The sequence below is a fragment of the Jaculus jaculus genome, chromosome 9, assembly GCF_020740685.1.
Source record: "Jaculus jaculus isolate mJacJac1 chromosome 9, mJacJac1.mat.Y.cur, whole genome shotgun sequence".
Taxonomy (NCBI): Eukaryota; Metazoa; Chordata; class Mammalia; order Rodentia; family Dipodidae; genus Jaculus; species Jaculus jaculus.
This window is the reverse complement of record NC_059110.1, coordinates 134,092,609-134,112,391: the sequence shown is the minus strand read 5'-3', so window position 1 is coordinate 134,112,391 and position 19,783 is coordinate 134,092,609. Positions and strand designations below refer to the sequence as shown.

The following is a 19,783-nucleotide window of genomic DNA, read 5'->3' as shown; positions in this document are numbered from 1 at the left end:
TACTCAAATTTACGGCAATCCTCCCACCTCTGCCTCCTGAGTGCTGGGATTAAAGGCGCCCAGCTCTGCCCTTATTTTTAAAAATTCTGAAGTAATATCAGTTAGCTATGAGATAAAAAGTGTAGTAATGTTATTTTAATGCTAACTCCCAAAGCAACAGAAAAGACATAACTATTTTATTTATTGACATCCAATAATAGAGGTTTTATAATGCCATGGCATCAGATGCAACATAAAAAGAGCAGTTGCTTCAGACGAGCACCGAACTTGGCGGGCTCCACTAATCTCTAGAAAGATTGAGATTGTAACTGCCTGAGGATTCTGAGGAGTCTGCCTCACGTTGCCTGGCGCTCTCGCAGGCCGTAGTACATAATATAGAAGCTTCACATCTTACACTGCTGACCTGAGTCTTCAGTAATGTAAACACGATCCTTACCTCTTTGTGTCATTGATTTGCTTCCTTGGAGGTTTCGGGAAAGGGATCACTCATTAGGGAACTATTGAAAATCTCTTGAAACTCTCAAAAGTGGTGGGAAATCGTCACTCGCTATTCCCCTTTTCTTGGGAATACTTCCCACTTCTGTCTCTTTAGATAAGTTTGGACTGTCACAGGCTTTGCAGCTTTCATAAAGCTTCATCTGGATCTCATGGTCAGAACGGGCCGGAGGTGGCTACTTCTTGATTTTGCTTCATTCAACTAACAACTAAAAGTCTGGGGATGTCCCAGTGGTAGCACACTTGCCTAACACATGCAAGGCCTTAGGTTCAACCCTCAGTACTGCAGCAACAAAAAGTAATATATATATTTAAATATTTATTTATTTGGGGGGAGGGGGGATAGGTAGAGAGAATGGGCACACCAGGGCATCTAGCCACTGCAAATGAACTCCAGATCACTTTGTATATCTGGCTTACATGTGTAGTGGGGAATTGAGCCTGGGTCCTTAAGCTTTGCAGGCAAGTGCCTTACCTGCTAAGTCATCTCTCCAGCCCAACTAAAGTATATTTAAAGCTGGGTGTGGTAATGTATGCCTGCAACTCTACCACTTAGAAGGCAGAGGCAGGAGGATTGCTGTAAGTTCAAAGTCAGTTTGGTTTGCATAGTAAGTTCTAGGCCAGCCAGGGCTACATAGAAAGACCTTGTCTCCGAAACAGAACAAATTTCTGCCAAGATCTACTCTTAAATCAGGCACTATTTGAAATGTATTTGAATGTGTTAACTCATTCTATTCTCAAAACAGCCAGTGGACACTATTGTTATTACCCAACAGTGCTATCTTTGGAAGTAAAGTACCAAACCTAAACGAAGCTGCTTTGTGACCCAAAGTCTTGGATTAACGAGCATGCTGTCATGTTAGTTCATTTCAGGCTGGCCAGATGAAGGGTGGGATTTCATAGAGGGTCTTGCGGGGAAGTTGGGCCAGGGCAGTGTGACCCTCAGGGAAGAAGCTGGAAGGTGTGCACTCACTGCTGTGCATGCTCGTGATGTGGTGTCTTCTGAGCCGTGCCCGTGGAATCCAGGGCTAGACGCTGACGCCAGTTATGAAGCTTCAAGTGCAAGTTGTCTATTAGTGTTCTTTGGAGTGTTGCAGTAATTATGAATTTTGAATCTGTATCAAAGCAGCCCTGAATTCTTGCCTAAATGTAGTCTGTCCTGCCACGCCAGTGTAAACAGGGTTGAAGAAAGGCTGTCAGTGCTGAAAATCCTTTGGCCTGTAAACGTAGGGTAGTCTTGACCTTTTAATGATTTGATCTTGAGAGTTCAAGGCCAACCTGGCCACTTAATAAGAACTTGTCTCAAAGAAAGAAAGAAAAAAGTAAGAGAAGGCTGGAGAGATAGCTTAGCAGTTAAGGCGTTTCCCTGCAAAGCCAAAGGATCCTGATTCCATTCTCCAGGACCCACGTAAGCCAGATACACAAGGGGGCGCATGCATCAGGAGTTCGTTTGCAGTGGCTGGAGGCCCTGGTGTGCCCATTCTCTCTCTCTCTCTCTCTCAAATAAATAAATAATAATAAAAAAATTTAAAAGTAAGAGAAAAGAAAGAGAGAGAAAAAAGAGGCAAGCTTCATGTGTTTTGGGACAGATGCTCTATAAGATACAGTATATGCAATAGTTTCCTGGAGCTGCCACAAGGCTTTACCCATGATTTCGTTAGCTTAAAATGATAGAAATTTAAAATTTAAAGAAGATTGATTAAAAGAAAATAAAAATAATAAAATTTTCCACAAAAACAGAAACCAAACATTTATTCTCATTGATTTGAAAGTAAAAGTCTGAAAATTGCAGTTGCAGCAGGGCCAGTCTACTCTTCTGAAGGCCTTGTTAAGAATCCGCCCTGGCAGTGACCTTGGCACAACTCAGAAGGTCTCATGGTGCTGGAAAGAAGTGACTAGAGTACTGAGTAACATCTTGATCACATCTTCCAAGGCTCAGGGTCTAATGCAGAAGAGGTGGCAGAAAGAATGTAAGAGCCAAAGGAAGGGTTGGACTCCTTACAACGTGCTCCCTTCAGACATAAAATGGCCTCGATATCCATGACCTCATAGTGCCTGACACTACCTACACAAGACCATCATAAGAGGAGGAAAAGACCATGACATCAAAATAAAAGAGAGACTTATTGAGATGGGGAGGGGATATGATGGAGAATGGAATTTCAAAGGGGAAAGTTGGGGGAGGGAGGGTATTACCATGGGATATGTTTTATAGTCATGGAAAATGTTTTAAAAATTGAGAAAAAATAAAATAAAATAAGATTTAAAACAAAACAAACAACAACAAAAAAACCAAGCATCTCCCCTGGGTTTAACTCAGTGTTGCTCAGAGTCCTTGATGTTGGTTGGCTTGTGGAAGTATTGCTTCCGTTTCTGCCTGTTATCACACGGTGTTCTCCTTGTCTCCCTGTGCCACGTCTTATAAAGACACAGTCATATTAGCTTAAGGCCCAGCCTAATTCACTCTGCCAAAACCCTCTTTCTAAATCCAGTCATACTCACAGGTACCAGGGTCTCATGACCACTATATTTGGGGGAGGGCACAATTCAACGCCTAAGAGCCATACCATGTCTTGGTCCTAGAGTGTCTTCATAAAATTTATCATTTCCTTATTTCTCTAATTTTGATTGATTTGATTTTAAATGTCTTCTTTTTCTCATTTATTTTATAGCGAAAGTGGGCTGGACTTTCTATTGGGCAAGAAATAGAAGGTAGGTAATTTTTTTTTTTTTTTTTTTGGTACTTAAGTCAGATTTTCTGTAGGATTTGCTTGGGCTACAGAGTGAGTTCAAGGCCAACCTAGGCAGCTTGGTGAAAGCTTGTCTCAAGACAAAAAGCAAGGACTCATAAATTCCCAGTTTACCCAGTGGGTTCATCGTTTATTGTTGTCTGTATTCTGTTTGATTGACATGTTACACTTTCCTGTTGTTCATGTCTTCCTGTCTGCTTTTCATGTACCACCCATGACTTCTGCCTTATGTAGGTGGTGTCTGTGTTACTTAATGCACAGATGGGATAGAGCTTTTTTGTGAATTGTGGCCCATAGCATTATAAAGAATTGTTTATGTACTGTTTTGAATTACTGCCTTGGTATCAGGATTACAATCTTTTTATTTACTTAATACACCTTTGTGGGGTTTTGTTTGTTTGTTTTTCGAGGTAGGGTCTCCCTCTGGTCCAGGCTGACCTGGAATTAACTATGTAGTTTCAGGGTGGCCTTGAACTCACGACCTCCCGAGTGCTGGGATTACAGGTGTGAGCCACTGGGATTACAGGTGTGAGCCACCACGCCCAGCTAGTTCTATCATGTTATGTTAGGTTTTGAAAGACTCAGACTATCTGAAGAGAAACCAAAGTACCCTTTTTTTTTGGAGGCACTGAGGATCAAGCCCAGGGCCACTTTGTACATCTGGCTTTACATTTATACTGGCAAATCAAACCCAGGTCATTAGGTTTTGCAGACAAACACCGTAATGGCTGAGTCGTTTCTCCAACTGCTTCATAGGCTCCTCCTTGGGAATCTGATTCATGTATCTGCATTTTGAATAGTCACCTTTAAATGGTTCTTACCAGCCACATTTTGGATACACTGACATAAGTGATTCCTTTAACTATCACCTCTGCACCTGAAAGCATGGTGAGAAGCTGAGAAAGTGGAGAGTTTAGCACCTAAGCAAAGTAGGTCAGTACATGAAGCCAGGGTTCTCTGCTGGGCAGAGCTTAAAGTAGCTCTTGGTAATATGTCTGATGAGGAGTTGAGGTTGCATGTAGGACAAGTTTCTAATTTCCATGTCTAAATTTAAAGGTAAGAGTGTTTTTAAATCTAGCATTTAATACATTTATTTTCTGTTCTGACTAGGTATGGGAGTTCAAGATTATAAGCTTGGATGAGTTGAATATGTGTTTTGTGGATTACATTATAAAAATATTTTCCTTTCTATTAGGAGTGTTTTTCTTGAGTGTAGAGTCAGATCTTTAAAGAAGTAGACCAAACACACTTAAAGGGCAAAATTGTAAAACCAATTGATGAGGTGGGTATAAGATGGCTTCAGGCAAGGCAGTGTTCATGGCTCGACTGATGTGGATGATGTGACTATAGCAAACCAGCCTGGTATAAGTTGAGGTGCAGAAAAAACTGGATGGGGTGTTTTGAAGAAGGAGTGTCCTGCGTAGTCTGGGATGGGAGTTCTATCTATATGACTTTTAACTTAAGCCAGTGATTTTACTGTGAAAATATCTTCTGGAAGAGTCATCTAGTATGTACTCTTGCCCACTTGGCAATGCCATACTCCAAGTATCACAGAACAATGTCCAGTGCACACGTCGGTGGCATTCTACTAATCCTATCATTGCAATGTCTTTAAGATTACCCAAAACTTTGGCTATAATTTCTTTTTCTTTTTTTGAGGTAAGGTTTCCCTCTAGCCCAGGCAGACCTGGAATTCACTATGTATTTTCCGGGTGGTCTTGAACTCATGGCAATCCTCCTACCTCTGCCTCCCAAGTGCTGGGATTAAAGGTGTGCACCACCATACCTGACTTAGCCTTTTTTCTTAGAAAATATGTTTTTAATTAGCCATAAAATAAGAAAATATTCTTCCACTTTAGTCCTTCAGACTTAGGACGGTCTGGTGCTGGCCATGGTGCTGCCCGGGACACTGTCCGTGGTACTGCAGTGGAACTGCAGCACCGTGCTCTCTGCTGTGCAGGGACATCACCTTTAAATTAACACGAACCTGAAAACTACAGTCAGTAATGGCACTTTAATATTTTTATTAAAATTTATCAACCTTAAGATAATGTACATACATAAATACATGTACTTACACATGTATATTTTTTATAGTATTCTTTTGGAATTTTATGTACAAAATGGTATCATACCATATAAATTTTTCTGAAATATGCTTCTTTTATTCGATATTATTTTTATTAAGTGTAGATCAGTGTGTCAGTTACTTTCTCACTGCTGGAACAAAATACCTCACCAGAAGCGGCTTAAGGGAGGGGAGGGCTTATTTTGGCTTATGGTTTGAAGAGGGAATTTCATCAGGGTGAGACAAGCGTGGCAGGAGCAGAAAGCTGATTCACATCATCACATCAGCAGGGGGAAAGCTGAGAGCCAGTAGGGCTAGGCTGTAACACTTCAAGGCCCAGCCCCAGTGACGTATTTCCTCTAGCAAGGTTCTGCCTCCTAAATGTCCCATAGCCGAACAGCACCACCAACCAGAGATTAAGTATTCAAATGCATGGGTACTATTTTACACCCCAACCATCACAATTAAGTTTTTATTTTAACTTACAAAGGCTGTACATTATTCTATCTTATGAACATACTACATTTTGTTCATTGTTCCCCTACAGATCAGTGTTTCCAAATGTTTGGTTATTGAAAGTAATGCTGCAATTAGTCTCTGTATTTTGATCTCTTTTTAGGCAAATGGTCAAGAGTTTCTGGGACAGTTACCTGGAAATGGGATTGCTATCTCAATTTATTCATCTTCACATTAACATTCAATACAAGAACATTTTTTGCTATATGAGAAACAACAGTCTCTCTTGCTTATGAAAGCCACATAGCAATGTGTAGCCTATAGTTTCTAGAAAATGTGAAGAAGGTATTGAAAGCAGGAGAATATTCTGAAATTTTCATCCAAGACTTGAATTTGTTCTTTCACCTTTGGCATATCTTCCATGCCTCACTGGGGCTTTGTTATTATTATTTTTTGAAACATTTAAAATATGTCTTCCCTCTTTAAGATGGCAACCAGCCAGGCATGGTGGTGCATGCCTTTAATCCCAGCACGTGGGAGGTTGAGATAGGAAGCTTAGGAGGACTGCCTGAATCTGAGGCCTGCCTAGGCTACAGAGCGGGTTCTGTTCAGCCTAGGGCTAAAGTGAGACTGTGCCTCAAAAAACAAGCAGACAAGATAGCAAGCCAAAAAATAAAAAGATGAATAGACAAATAATTTCAAAGAATTTATCAAAAATCCTTATGCATAACTTAAGCAGTTACAACATAAAAAGCAATCTTAGGATATAGAGTATGGATGATTGGCAGACACGTATATAGAACGTACATATCTCCGTTTAAGTGTGTGGCCACTGAAAGCAAAGAGAGCTTCGGTGACTTGTGTAAGTTCCTGCAAGGCGTGTTGAAGCACCCAAACTCCCTGTATAGGGAGCAACTTCCCAAGCCACTGGCATCTTTGCAGCAGGTACCCAGTAATGATGGAACAGCTGAGAGCCATGCCTCAGTGACATTTTTGTGTGCCTTCTTACCATTTTACCATTGTAACTCATGAAAGCACCATGCCTCTTGTCCAAAAAAACAATATTTTTATTACTTTTTTTTTGAGGTAGTATCTCATTCTAGCCCAGGCTGACTTGGAATTCACTGTGTAGTCTCAGGCTGGCCTTAAACTCAGTGATCCTACCTCTGCCTCCTGAGTGCTAGGATTAAAGGTGTGCACCACCATGCCCAGTTTACTGGTTTTGTTTTGTTTTTTTTTAAGTAGAGTTTTGCTCTAGCTCAGGCTGACCTGGAATTCACTGTGTAGTCTTATGTAGTCTCAGGGTGGCCTTGAGCTCAAGGCAATCCTCCTGCCTCTGCTTCCCAAGTGTTTTTTTTTTTTTAAATGAGTATTGTAGAAACTTTTATCTGGCATGACAGGGATTGAAAGTCTGTGGACTGGAGAACTATGATAACTTTTGTGCATAAACTTCAATCATAATCTCCATGTGGATATTTTTAAAATGGAAAAATAACTTAAACGTTTTGAAACATTTGGGAGTATGGAACCCTTTTGTATTTTTTTTAAAAACACACACTTTATATATCCTATATATAGAAAGAGACATTAAGAGAAATTTTCTTGATGATATATAGTTACAAAGAACTATCTCCACTGGGAAAAGTCTTATTTTTAAATCAGCCTGAAAAGCATATTTATAGATGCATTTATAAACAAACTTGTAAAATAGAATATATTACATCACAGTGTAGTGTATTGGGGAAGAGTAGACTAAAGTACTCAGAAAATTCAAAGGGATTTTTGCATTGGGGTTTCTCCAAAAGGGCAACTTGATGACCATTTATTACGTTTTAATTCTGAACCTGTGTGTTCTTGCAGTAAAGTCCGTTTTTGGTCAGGTACTGCTACATTCATTTATGTAGAACTGTGAGTTACTAGAAACCCAAGTATTTGTCCCTGTGATTTTTTTAAATTTTTTTTCAAATTTTTATTAATAACTTCCATGATTATAAAAAATATCCCATGGTAATACCCTCCCTCCCCCCACTTTCACCTTTGAAACTCCATTCTCTATCATATCCTCTCCCATCTCAGTCAGTCTCTCTTTTATTTTGTCTTTTTTTCTCAATTTTTATTAACATTTCCCATGATTATAAGAAATACCCCATGGTAATATCCTCCCCCGCCACTTTCCCCTTTGAAATTCCATCCTCCATCATATCCCCTCCCCCTCTCAACCAGTCTCTCTTTTATTTTGATGTCATGATCTTTTCCTCCTCTTATGATGGTGTCCCTGTGATTTTTAAAAATATTTCTTTTTTTTCTCTCCAGTCTCCTTATACACATTTGACAAAGCCAAACAGTGTATTGGCACGATGACCATCGAGATTGATTTCCTACAGAAAAAAAATATCGACTCCAACCCTTACGACACTGACAAGATGGCAGCAGAGTTTATCCAGCAGTTCAACAACCAGGCCTTCTCGGTGGGACAGCAGGTAGGGGCTTCCGCTCCTTCCTTCCGCTCCGCAGCTCTTCATGCTGTGCTGACACCCAAGCTCTGCTTTTGGAGAACTGAGGGACTTTACATGGGAACAGGTGTGCCCAAGATGAGTGATAAACTGAGGGGGGTGAATTGATTGAAGTGTCTTGAAAACAACTCCAAAATAGCTTTAGGTTAAGATGTCATTTATTATCACAGCAGCTTTTCTCCCTGCAAATTTGGCAGCACTGCAGACATATGAACTGAATTGAACTTTCTTTTCTCATTGTAGGACATTTGTTTGTTTATTTACTTATTTATATTTATTTTAGTGAGAAAGAGAGAGAGAGAGAGAATGAAATGGCACACCAGGGTCTCAGCCATTGCAATCAAACTCCAAATGCTTGCACCACCTAGTTGGCATGTGTGACCTTGCTCTTGCCTCACCTTCATGTGTCTGGCTTATGTGGGATCTGGAGAGTTGAACATGGATCCTTAGGCTTTGCAGAAAAGCGCCTTAACTGCTAAGCCATCTCTCCAGCCTGGACATTTGTTTTGATTCTGGGATATCTTCCTGTTTCCTAACATAGCTCTATAGAAAAGTAGAAGAGTAGTTCTTAAAGTGTTTTTCTTCTTGTAGACTTTTGAGAATTTTAATAAAATTACATAGATATATTTTGAAGTGTTTTCTTTGTTAATATTTTATTTTTATTTATTTAAAAAAGAGAAAGAGGTGGAGAGAGACAGAGAGAGAATGGGTGCACCAGTGTTTTCAGCTGCTGCAGATGAATTCCAGATGCATGTGCCATCTTGTGCAGCTGGCTTACATAGGTCCTTGACAATTGAACGTGGGTCCTTTGGCTTTTTAGGCAAGCACCTTAAGTGCTAACCCATCTCTCTAGTCCTATTTTGAAGTTTTTTTATAGAACTTCTGAGGCCTGGTCTTTCTCTCATTGAAAATATTTGCCATTGTTGCCTCTTAGCACTTCAGTTAATTTCACATAACTAACCTAGCGGGCAGATATGTTTTTAACTTTTACTTAAAGTGTGAGTTTGTAACCTGTGTGTACTTGTAAGCAGTCACTACTCTGATCAACATCACACTTCTCTTCTTTCTCACTTTGTTTTTGAGGTGGTCTCACTATAGCTCAGGCTGCCCTTGAACTCACAATCTGCTAGCTACAGCCTCCTGACTGTGTGACTTTTTTAGTCATTTTAGACTCCTTTTTCCTTTCATAGCTCCATAGCAGCAGTCCTCAAAATGTGATTGAGAGACCCATGGGAGTCCCTGAGTCCTTTTCAGGGGATCTCTGTTTTCATTATAGCACCATTTAATTAACTTGTGGTTTTCCTGTTAATCTGTCAGAGGTATGTGGTGGAGATCTGCAGAAACTTGGTGTTTGGACTGAGAGACAAATGTGAAGACTCTGTTGTCTTTCATTAAGCCAGATATTAAAGAGATTTGCAAAGATGAGACACTGCCTCTTTTCACTTAGAGAGTTTTTGCTTTAGAAAGTAGTTTATTTTATGCCGGGCGTGGTGGCGCACGCCTTTAATCCCAGCACTTGGGAGGCAGAGGTAGGAGGATCACATGAGTTCGAGGCCACCCTGAGACTCCATAGCGAATCCCAGGTCTGCATGGGCTAGAGTGAGACCCTACAAAAAACAAAACCAAAAAAAAAAAAAAAAGTAGTTTATTTTAAACAAATAAACAAGCAGAAGCTCTTTTAGGTGCATGTCGTAGGATACTGAGACCAAACTGAGAGCTGCTGCTCTCCAGCCTTCGCACTACTGGTGATGAACTTGGGTTGTTGTGTGGTCTGTCTCAGGAGGACAGGAAAAGGCAGAGTGAGCAGTGGGAGGGCAGGAGCCATTAGATTGAAGAGGTGTACCTTCCTTCCTTCCTTCCTTCCTTCCTTCCTTCCTTCCTTCCTTCCTTCCTTCCTTCCTTCCTTCCTTCCTTCCCTCCCTCCCTCCCTCCCTCCCTCCCTCCCTCCCTCCCTCCCTCCCTCCTTCCTTCCTTCCTTCCTTCCTTTGTACATGTGAGTGCCAAGGTCTCTTGCCACTGGAAAACAAATGCCAGATGTTTGCACCACTTTTTGTATCAGGCTTTATGTGCATGCTAGGGGATTAAACCTGGGACAGCAGGTATGGCATGCAAGTGCCTTTAGCCCCTGAGCCACCTCCCTCGCCTCATCTTTCTCTTTCCAGTTTATAAGTCTGGAAGGCCCAGCTCTAAGGAGCTACATAGTCACACTTCGTAATGTCATTTCTTTGCCAGTGGAAGTGAATTATTGATGCACAAGAAGAGAATACAGCATGTTTTTAAAGAGAATACTACAATTAGAATGAACTTCAGAGATTATCTTGTCTAACTTTCTCACAAATAAGGAACTTTATGGTCAGAGAAGGTAGATTATATGTCCATGGATCCCTGGCCAGAGACAAAGCTAAGAGCTAAATAAATACTTACTAGTGTAAAATATGTTCCAGTCAGTATTTTAGGCACTGGAGATCAGCAGTGAGCCAAATAGACTCAATTACTGATGTAGCTGATGAAATAGACAACAAGAAAGAAATGTCATGTGCTGTGAAGTTCTTGGGTATAATAAACCTGGACCCTGTGCTCAAGCTGCTGCTGTTTGGTACTATGCAGTGTAGAAGGTTCTCCAGATGCCATTTAGCCTTTGATTTATTGATTAGCTGTCTTTTGTTTTATGGGCTCTGCTATGTTTCTTTTGGGATTTCTATATAATTTAACTAGCTATTGTATTCAGATTGTGTACTAAACATTGTTTTTAATCTTTGCCATTAGTTTTAGTATGCTAATATAAAATGCTTTGATGTTTGTAATAATTCTAGAACCAATAACATGTATGTCAATAAATCCGTGAAAGAAAATACGTTAGCATACACATCTTTCCCAAAATCACTGTTGCTTGTAGCAGTTAGTAGTGGTGGGATGTCATTTGCAATTGCACCTTAGTACATAGAATATAGCTTATCGTGATGGACTTTTGGGAATTAATGCCTTGGGGATCCTTGGGGATAAGTGGCTAGCTAGTCTAGCTAAATTAGTGAGCTCCAGGTTCAATGAGAGACCCTTTCCTCAAAAAATAAGGTAGAGCTGGGCATGGTGGTGCACACCTTTCATCCCAGCACTCAGAAGGCAGAGGTAGGAGAATTGAGACCACCCTCAAAAAATAATCTAAAAATAATAACAATAATAAGGTAGATGGTGAGGGTCTCACTGTAGCTCAGGCTGACCTGGAATTCACTCTGTACTCTCAGTGAGCACTTTAGAGATGAGGAAAACAGCTCCACTCAAGTGCTGTGATTAAAGATTCAAAACTACAGTCTTCTGAACTGGAGAAATGGCTCAGGGGTTAGGATGCTTGCTTCCAAAGCCTCACAGCCTTGGTTTGGCTCTCCAGTGACCTCGTGGAGCCAGATGCACAAAGTGGTGCAAGTGTGTGGAGTTAGTTTACAGCAGCAAGAGGCCATGGTATGCCCATCCCCCCCCCCCCCGCTTCTATCTCTCTCTGCAAATAAATAAAAACAATAATTAAAAAAAAAAGAATATAGCTTATCGAAGGCACTCTGTATGTACTTGGCGAGTGAATGATGAGCTTTAGAAGCCGTCCCTGCCCTTGTGTGGCAGGCATGTTGTATTTCTAGACAAGCCTGAGCTTTAGAATCACAGACCCAGGTTGAGCCTGGCACTGTCATCTGCTGCAACTCTGAGTCCATAGTCTCTTGGATTTCAGCCTCTTCCTTCCCTCCCTCCCTCCCTCCCTCCCTCCTTCCCTCCCTTCCTCCCTATGAGAGCAAGAGAGAGAATTGGTGTGCCGGGGCCCCCGTCACTGCAGTTGAACTCCAGATGCTGCGCCATCGTGTGTACACGTGTGACCTTGTGTGCTTGTGTCACCGTGTGTGCCTGTGCATGCGTGGGGTCTGGAGAGTCAAGCATGGGTCCTTGGGCTTCCCAGGCAAGCACCTTAAGTCACTAAGCTATCAGTCCAGCCTAGATTTCAGCTTTCTTTCTAGTAGTTTTTCAAAGTCTTTGTGAGTGTTCATTATGTAACCTGCTATAGTGTTCAGTACCTAGCAGATAATAAACATTAGGTCCCATTTCCTCTTCGTGTGTGGTGGATTTGTGAAATAGATCAAAGAGGGCTGTGCAAGAGAAAACTGGGTTTTTGCATTTGAAACATTGATGATGAGGTGAGAATCAAGCTATTATATTATGAAGTAACTTCTCTCCCATTACTTCTTTTCTGCATAGCTTGTATTTAGCTTCAATGATAAGCTTTTTGGTTTACTGGTGAAGGATATTGAAGCTATGGATCCTAGCATCCTGAAGGGAGAGCCTGCTTCAGGTAAAAGACAGAAGGTAAGCTTTATTAGCTAATCTTTATGATGTGACTTGTACAGATTACCATACTTTTCTTAACTATTCTCTTGATGAATTTTTTTTAATACTGTATTTTTTTTCTTTTAAGCTAGTAAAGGAACATTTTATTTGCAAGCAGAGAGAGAGAAGAAAGAGAGAATCAATGGGCATGCCAGGGCCTCTAGTGGCTGTAAACAAACTCCAGATGCATGCACCACTTTGTGCATCTGGTTTTATGTGGGTGCTAGGGAATTGCACCCAGGGTGGCAGGCTTTGAAAGTAAGTGCCTTTAGCTGCTGAGCCATCTCAATAATCCAAAAACACTTTTTTTTTTGTTTTGTTTTTTTGAGGTAGGGTCTCACTCTGGTCCAGACTGACCTTGAATTAACTCTGTAGTCTCAGGGTGGCCTTTAACTCACGGTGATTCTCCTACCTCTGCCTCCCGAGTGCAGGGATTAAAGGCATGCGCCACCACGCCCGGCCAAGAACACTTTTTATAACTAGTATCACTATCAAAATAACTGCTGGTCAAATAGTAATTTGAAACTTGTATATCTGTTTGTAACCCTAGTTGTGTATAGATATTTATTCCTTTTTTGTGACAGGCTGTTATGTTTCCCAAGCCTGGCCTCCAATACTCTATGTAGCTGATGATGACCTTGATTTCTGATCCTCCTGACTCCACCTCCCAAGTGCTGGGTTTGACAAGATAATAGGTATTGAAATATAGCATGTAGGAATTGTAGAAGGTAGCTATGAAAAAAGTAAATGTAACTTAGAAAATTGATTAGATTTGCTTTGCAAAGAGATTTCATTTTCCCTTCATTTTTAGTATTGCTTTGAGAAGCCTAGAAGAGTGATATTAAAGTACTAATTATTATCTTTGTATGCAGATTGAAGTAGGGCTGGTTATTGGAAACAGTCAAGTTGCATTTGAAAAGGCAGAAAATTCATCACTCAATCTTATTGGTAAGATTTACAGTTTTTAGAAACTTATAAACAATGTGGAATAATCTTTGCTATTATAAACGACTCAAGTACAGTGATTTTCAAGTGGGCAAGAAGACAGGTACTTCTGTTGAGAAGGCATGTCTTTCAATTATAGAATATTTTCTGTTTGCCAGGAAATTGCACTGATGCAAAAGTATAAAACTTTCATTGGGGTTAACATTATCCAATAAAATAAAATATGAAGTGCTTGGTATGTAGTATTTGCTTTCCTAATAGACACAATAAAAACGAGTGAAAAGAGAATAGGATTAATTTCTTAACTGTAATTTTGAGATTATTGAAGCTTATGGCTATTTGCAAAATCCTCCAGGGATATCCTATGTATCATTCACCAGTCTGCCCAGACTTGAACGTTCACATATTATATAACATAATATTATTATCACAACTAAGAAATTGTGGTGGAGAGGTGGCTTAGTGGTTAAGGTGCTTGCCTGCGAAGCCTAGGGACCCAGGTTCTATTCCCCAGTACTCACATGTGTCTGGAGTTGGTTTGCAGTGGCTAGAGTCCCTGGCATGCCCATTCTTTCTCTCTCAAAGAATTAAATAAAATATTAAAAAGCTAAAAAATTAACATGGTTTCATGGCTTTTAAGCAAACAATAGACTTTATTTGGATTTCACCAGTTTTCAATTATTCCCTTCAGTTTAGTTGTTTGGTGAGAATCTTCTCCAATTTCTGATAATGCTTCAAAATTTTGTTGTCTTAGCTGGGCATAGTGGTGCACACCTTTAATCCCAGCACTTGGAAGGCTAAGGTAGGAGGATTTGCATGAGTTTGAGGCCAGCCTGGGCTACAGAGTAAGTTCTAGGTCAGTCTGGGCTAAAGTGAGACCCTACCTTGAAGATTTTTTTATTCATTTTCTTTTGTGACCTTCAGTACAGAATAGCCACTTGTTTGTTTGTTTCCAGGCAAGGTCTAACCCAGGCTGACCTGGATCTCAACTCTTGTAAGCCCAGGCTGGCCTCAAACTCACATTGATCTTCAGACCTTGGCCTCCTGAGTGCACACTACAGGTGTGTGCCACCATGCCCAACCTGGTCAGTTGTTTGCTTTTATTTTTTGAGGCAAGTCATCCTGGCCGAGAGTAAGACCCGATCTTGAAAAGCAAACAAAAAAGAAAGAAACAAACAAACAAAACAACACAAAACAAAACAGAATAAGTAATTCTTACTTGTGGTTGATTTAATTATGTTCATGTCTGTTTCTGTAGGACATAGAAAGTCTTCATTGGCCATAGTCATGTCTAAGGTTATTTAACTTTCTTTAAATGTCTTTTTTTTTTAAGTGACTCAGCAGATGCACAAAGTGGCACATGAATCTGGAGTTCATTTGCAGTGGCTGGGGGCTCTCTTCTACTCTCGGCTTGCAAATGAAAAAAATAAAATATTTTTTTTTAATTTTTTATTTGCATTTTCCATGATTATAAAAAAATATCCCATGGTAATTCCCTCCCTCCCCCACCACACTTTCCCCTTTGAAATTCCATTCTCCATCATATTACCTCCCAAAAAAATACTTTTAAAACGTGGCTCAGGCTGACTTTGAACTTTCGTCTCTGACATGTGAGGTTTTCCTGCTTTATTTTTTTCTTAACTATAAATATGAATAGTCACTAAAACCCATCTCACATTAGAAAACTTTCATTTTATTTTTATACTGCCATAGTTTGCTTTTTGGGAGGGGTTGTGTTTTTGAGGCAGAGTCTCAGGTAGCTAAGGCTGGCCTCAAACTCACACCAGTCCTCCTACCTCAGCCTCCTGAGTTCTGGAATTAAGGGTGTCAGCCACCACACTTAAAATTATTTTTCTTTGTGGTTAATATGTTTCAAGGTTTGTTTTGTCTGTGTGTGTCTGTCTGGTGTGTGTATGTGTATCTATGTGTATTTGTGTGTGTGAGTACATATACACATATGTATATATGAATTTGAGGCCAGAGATGGAGGCTGTCTTCTTCAGTTGCCCTCTACTCTTTTTTGTTTGTTTGTTTTGTTTTCTGAGTAGGGTCTCACTCTAGCTCAGGCTGTCCTGGAATTCACTATGTAGTCTCAGGGTGGCCTTGAACTCATGGTGATCCTCCTACTCTGCCTCTTGAGTGCTGGGATTAAAGGCGTGTGCCACCATGCCCGGCAACCTCTACCTCATTTTTTGAGACAGGGTTTCTCACTGTCAGTAGCTTACTGATTTGGCTAGACTAGCCAGCAAGCTCCAGGGATTTTCTTGTCTCTGTCTTTCCAGTTTGGGATTATAGCCATGCGCTGCTGTACCTGGCTTTTAAGTATCTGAATTAGGTCTATACAAGATAATGTTAATGCCAATATGTGTCATTTTTATGGATGCTGAATAAAGCATAACTCTTATTGTTGACCTAGTATAAAGCAGCTTCCTTGTATTTTATTTTTGTATAGCTTTTGTCAAGATATGCCAAGGCAGTTGTATAGTTTTCACATAATATACGTGTTTCCAAGTAATCCATGCAAAAATGTGATTCTAATTGGAAAATAAAATTGTGTTGAGATGAGGAGGGGATATGATGGAGAATGGAATTTCAAAGGGGAAAGCAGGGGGGAGGGTATTATCATGGGATATTTTTTATAATCATGGAAAATGTTAATAAAAATTGAAAAAAAATTGTGTAGTAAATTTCCCACAAGAGGGCAGTAAAGTGTAAGAAAAAATATTTTATTATGGCGTACTAAAGGAGATCTTAAGTCTATAAAACTCTTAACTGTAAAATTACCATCTAAACTTCTTAAAATGGGATATTCTCTTTTCTGAGTTGATAAAAACTTTTCTTTCTTTCTTTCTTTCTTTCTTTCTTTCTTTCTTTCTTTCTTTCTTTCTTTCTTTCTTTCTTTCTTTCTTCTTTTTTGTTTAGAGTGAACTAAGCTGCCCTGTTCTTCGTGTTTGAAATCGATGTGGTTCTCCTGCGTTACTTTAGGTGGCACTCTGACATTTAAGCAGTTTTTAATTTTTGTGAGAGAATTCATAGCATGAGTTCTGCAGTCATTAAAGCCTTTGTTTAGAATTATCTTGGGCTTTTATGTATATGTGAAGAAATAGCAAAATAAGACATCAAACTGGGATTGTATATTCAATTACGAGCTTACTAGATAAAGATGCTATTTCACATGTGCCTACTGGGTCCTTGAGGCTGCGTTTCTGCTGCTAGTGTTGTTTTCATCAGAGATGCACGTGGTACTTTCTTCTGATCAACCAAGTTAATTTGATTACATTAAAGGTTAATGAAGTCAAGGTCTGGGGACTGATTACAAATAGACTACAACATAATTAGTTTTTTCTTCTTTCTTTGTTTCTTTTCTTTTGGAGAAAGACACAGAGAAGGGCAGACAGAAAGAGAGGGTGAGCATGTCAGGGCCTCCTGCCAATGTAAATGAGCTCCAGATGCATGTGCCACTGTGTGCATCTTACTTTACGTGGGTACTAGGGAAGTAAACCCGGGCTGTCAGCCTTACAGCAAGTACCTTTAACTGCTGAGCCATTTATCCATCCCTTAGCTTGCCATTTTGAAAGTTTCCTGCTGACCACGAACTGGAAGCACAGGAAGTAGATAACACAATCTTACCCTTTTTATTAGAAAGATAGCCAAGAGTTTACTGTTCATTCTTGCATAATAGTAGCTTGTCTGTGTCTTTAGGATGCTCAAGACTGTCTATTTATGCTTAATGATAAAGTTCTGTTTTCACATTTGATTATGTTTATTTGACATAGGCAAAGCCAAAACTAAGGAAAATCGTCAATCTATCATCAATCCTGACTGGAACTTTGAAAAAATGGGAATAGGAGGTCTGGATAAAGAATTTTCAGATATTTTTCGACGAGCATTTGCTTCTCGAGTATTTCCTCCGGAGATTGTAGAGCAGATGGGTGAGTTCAAAACAGGAAATTTGATAAAACCTTTTATTGTTAAAAAAATTGATGACAATTTCTTTTTATTAACTTCAAAAAACTCAAGCCAGGTATAGTGGTACACTCCTTCCATCCCAGCCCGTGGGAGGCAGAGGTAGAAGGATTGCTGTGAGGTTGAGGCAACCCTGAAACTACATAGTGAATTCCAGGTCAGCCTGGGATAGAGTGAAACCCTACCTCAAAAAATGAACAAACAAACAAGTGGGCTGGAGTGATGGCTTAGCTGTTAAGGCATTTGTCTGTGAAGCCTAAGGACCCAGGTTTGATTTCTCAGTACCCATATGAGCCAGATGCACAAGGGGTCACATGTGTCTGGAGTTCATTTGCAGTGGCTAGAGGCCCTGGCATGCCCATTCTCTCTCCCTTCCCCCCCAAAAATAAATAAATAATTGAAACAGAATAACTTAAAAAACAGAAAAGTAAGTCTTCTGAAAATGCCTCAAGATATTTAAATTTATGGGGAAATAACAAATAATTGGAGTTACTCTTACTTAGTTTAGACGGATTTTTTTATAGAGCACTTTAAGAAGTTTTACCTGATTTCATGCATCTGTGTCAGATTTGCCTGTAGAGTAATCATTATCTATTGGATTATGCACACTGCTAATACTAGCTGCTGCTTTTTATTGTGTTATTGTTACATTACCCAGTTACTTAAATGGATACCTGGCAAGTTGTCTAAATTAGAGAACTATGACCCAGAAGGACAAACGCGGGTTATAGATGGGAGTTTCTGTTGTGCACACAAAGAGCATTTATCTCTGTCTTCTTGAGGGTTTATTCAGTTTATCTGTGTGAAGTGATTTTATTTGCCTAGTGGAAATACTGTCATGAATGTTTTCATATCCATATCATTTGTTGGATTGGAATGTGAGCAACTGAATATCTGAGAAAGGAATTTATAGCAGCTTCTGGCAGACTCTCAGAATCCAAACAGCTAAAGGAATATGAGTGTATGACTCCCCTCACCCTCATCATTCTTTCTCTGTAAATTGCCACCGGGAGATAAAAGTATATTCATCATGGTGGGATAAGAGCTGCTTTCTAGGCACTGAGTACTTGGATTGTATTAGCCTCCTTTTGTTGGTAGCTTTCCTGCCTGGTCTCTTACCCTGACAAATCGCAAGCACAGCACACACCTGTTCACTGGGTAAAGGTCGAGTTTAGAATTGGATTAAGAGAAAATGACAGAGACCCTCATCACCTGCGTTCATACACCTTGAAATGGCAATAGCATACTTGTGTCTGAAAGATACAAAGGGCAAATGCATAAAAAAATAGAATTCAGAAAATAGTAAAAAAAAAAAAATATGTGGCAGGTCACTGTCTTAGTTATGAGTATTTTGAAGCACAATAAATCTGTAAGGCATTTTGATCTAGACATAGAAATATTTTACTATATTTTGGGTAATAGCAAACTTAAAAGGGTGATTACAAATGTTCCAAGTTATTTAAATTTTTAAATTTTTATTTGCAAGAGAGAGAGAGAGAGAGAGAGGGAGAGAGAGGGAGAGAGAGAAGGGGGTGGGGGCAAGCATGGACACACCAAGGCCTCTTGCTGGTGCAAACAAACTTCAGATGCTGGTGCCATGTTATACATCTGGCTTTATGTGGGTACTGGAGAATTGAACCCTGGCAGTCAGGCACTTGCAAGCAAATGCCTTTAACCACTAAGCCATCTCCGCAGACCCCAAGTTATTCTTGTGAAATATTTTTAATGGTTTTCCTGACAGACCTGGGAGATGCTAATGATTGTTTCTGAGCATTTATGTGACACCACCAGTAAGTAGGGGAATGACTGCTTCTGTGGTCTGCTGTGACTTTGAGTTTTGTTTTTGTTTTTGTTTTCCTTTGAGGTAGGGCCTCACTCTAGCCCAGGCTGATGACTAGAAGGGCCTTGAACTCACAGAGATCCCCCTACCTCTGCCTCCCCAATGCTGGGATTAAAGGCGTGCACCACCACACCCAGCTTTGAGTTGAATTACAAATATTCACTCACTGTTGGGAGTGGTCAGGGATTTAGTTATCCATATGCTGGTTTCCTGTGTGTGCATCTCTGGGCCTACACATGATGCATCTGTCTGAGCTTGAGTACTTAATGCTCAAAGGAGCAAACCCTCCTGTCAGAGTTTGAAATTGAATCAAGCAGGTTTGGACTTTACCACTGAATCTGATCTATTTCTGATACCCATTTTAAATGAGCCAAGTTACAGCATG

General features: G+C 40.0%; 1 protein-coding gene across 1 annotated transcript in view; it reads left to right on the top strand.

Annotated features, from left to right (window-relative positions):
* The window catches only part of Nsf (N-ethylmaleimide sensitive factor, vesicle fusing ATPase), a 176,465-nt gene that overhangs the window by 32,689 nt on the left and 123,993 nt on the right, over positions 1-19,783 (top strand). The window contains exons 4-8 of the mRNA XM_045158691.1: positions 3,168-3,207; positions 8,083-8,249; positions 12,519-12,626; positions 13,520-13,595; positions 17,369-17,524. Of these exons, the coding sequence (XP_045014626.1) occupies positions 3,168-3,207; positions 8,083-8,249; positions 12,519-12,626; positions 13,520-13,595; positions 17,369-17,524 (547 nt within the window). The remainder of the gene's footprint in view (positions 1-3,167; positions 3,208-8,082; positions 8,250-12,518; positions 12,627-13,519; positions 13,596-17,368; positions 17,525-19,783) is intronic.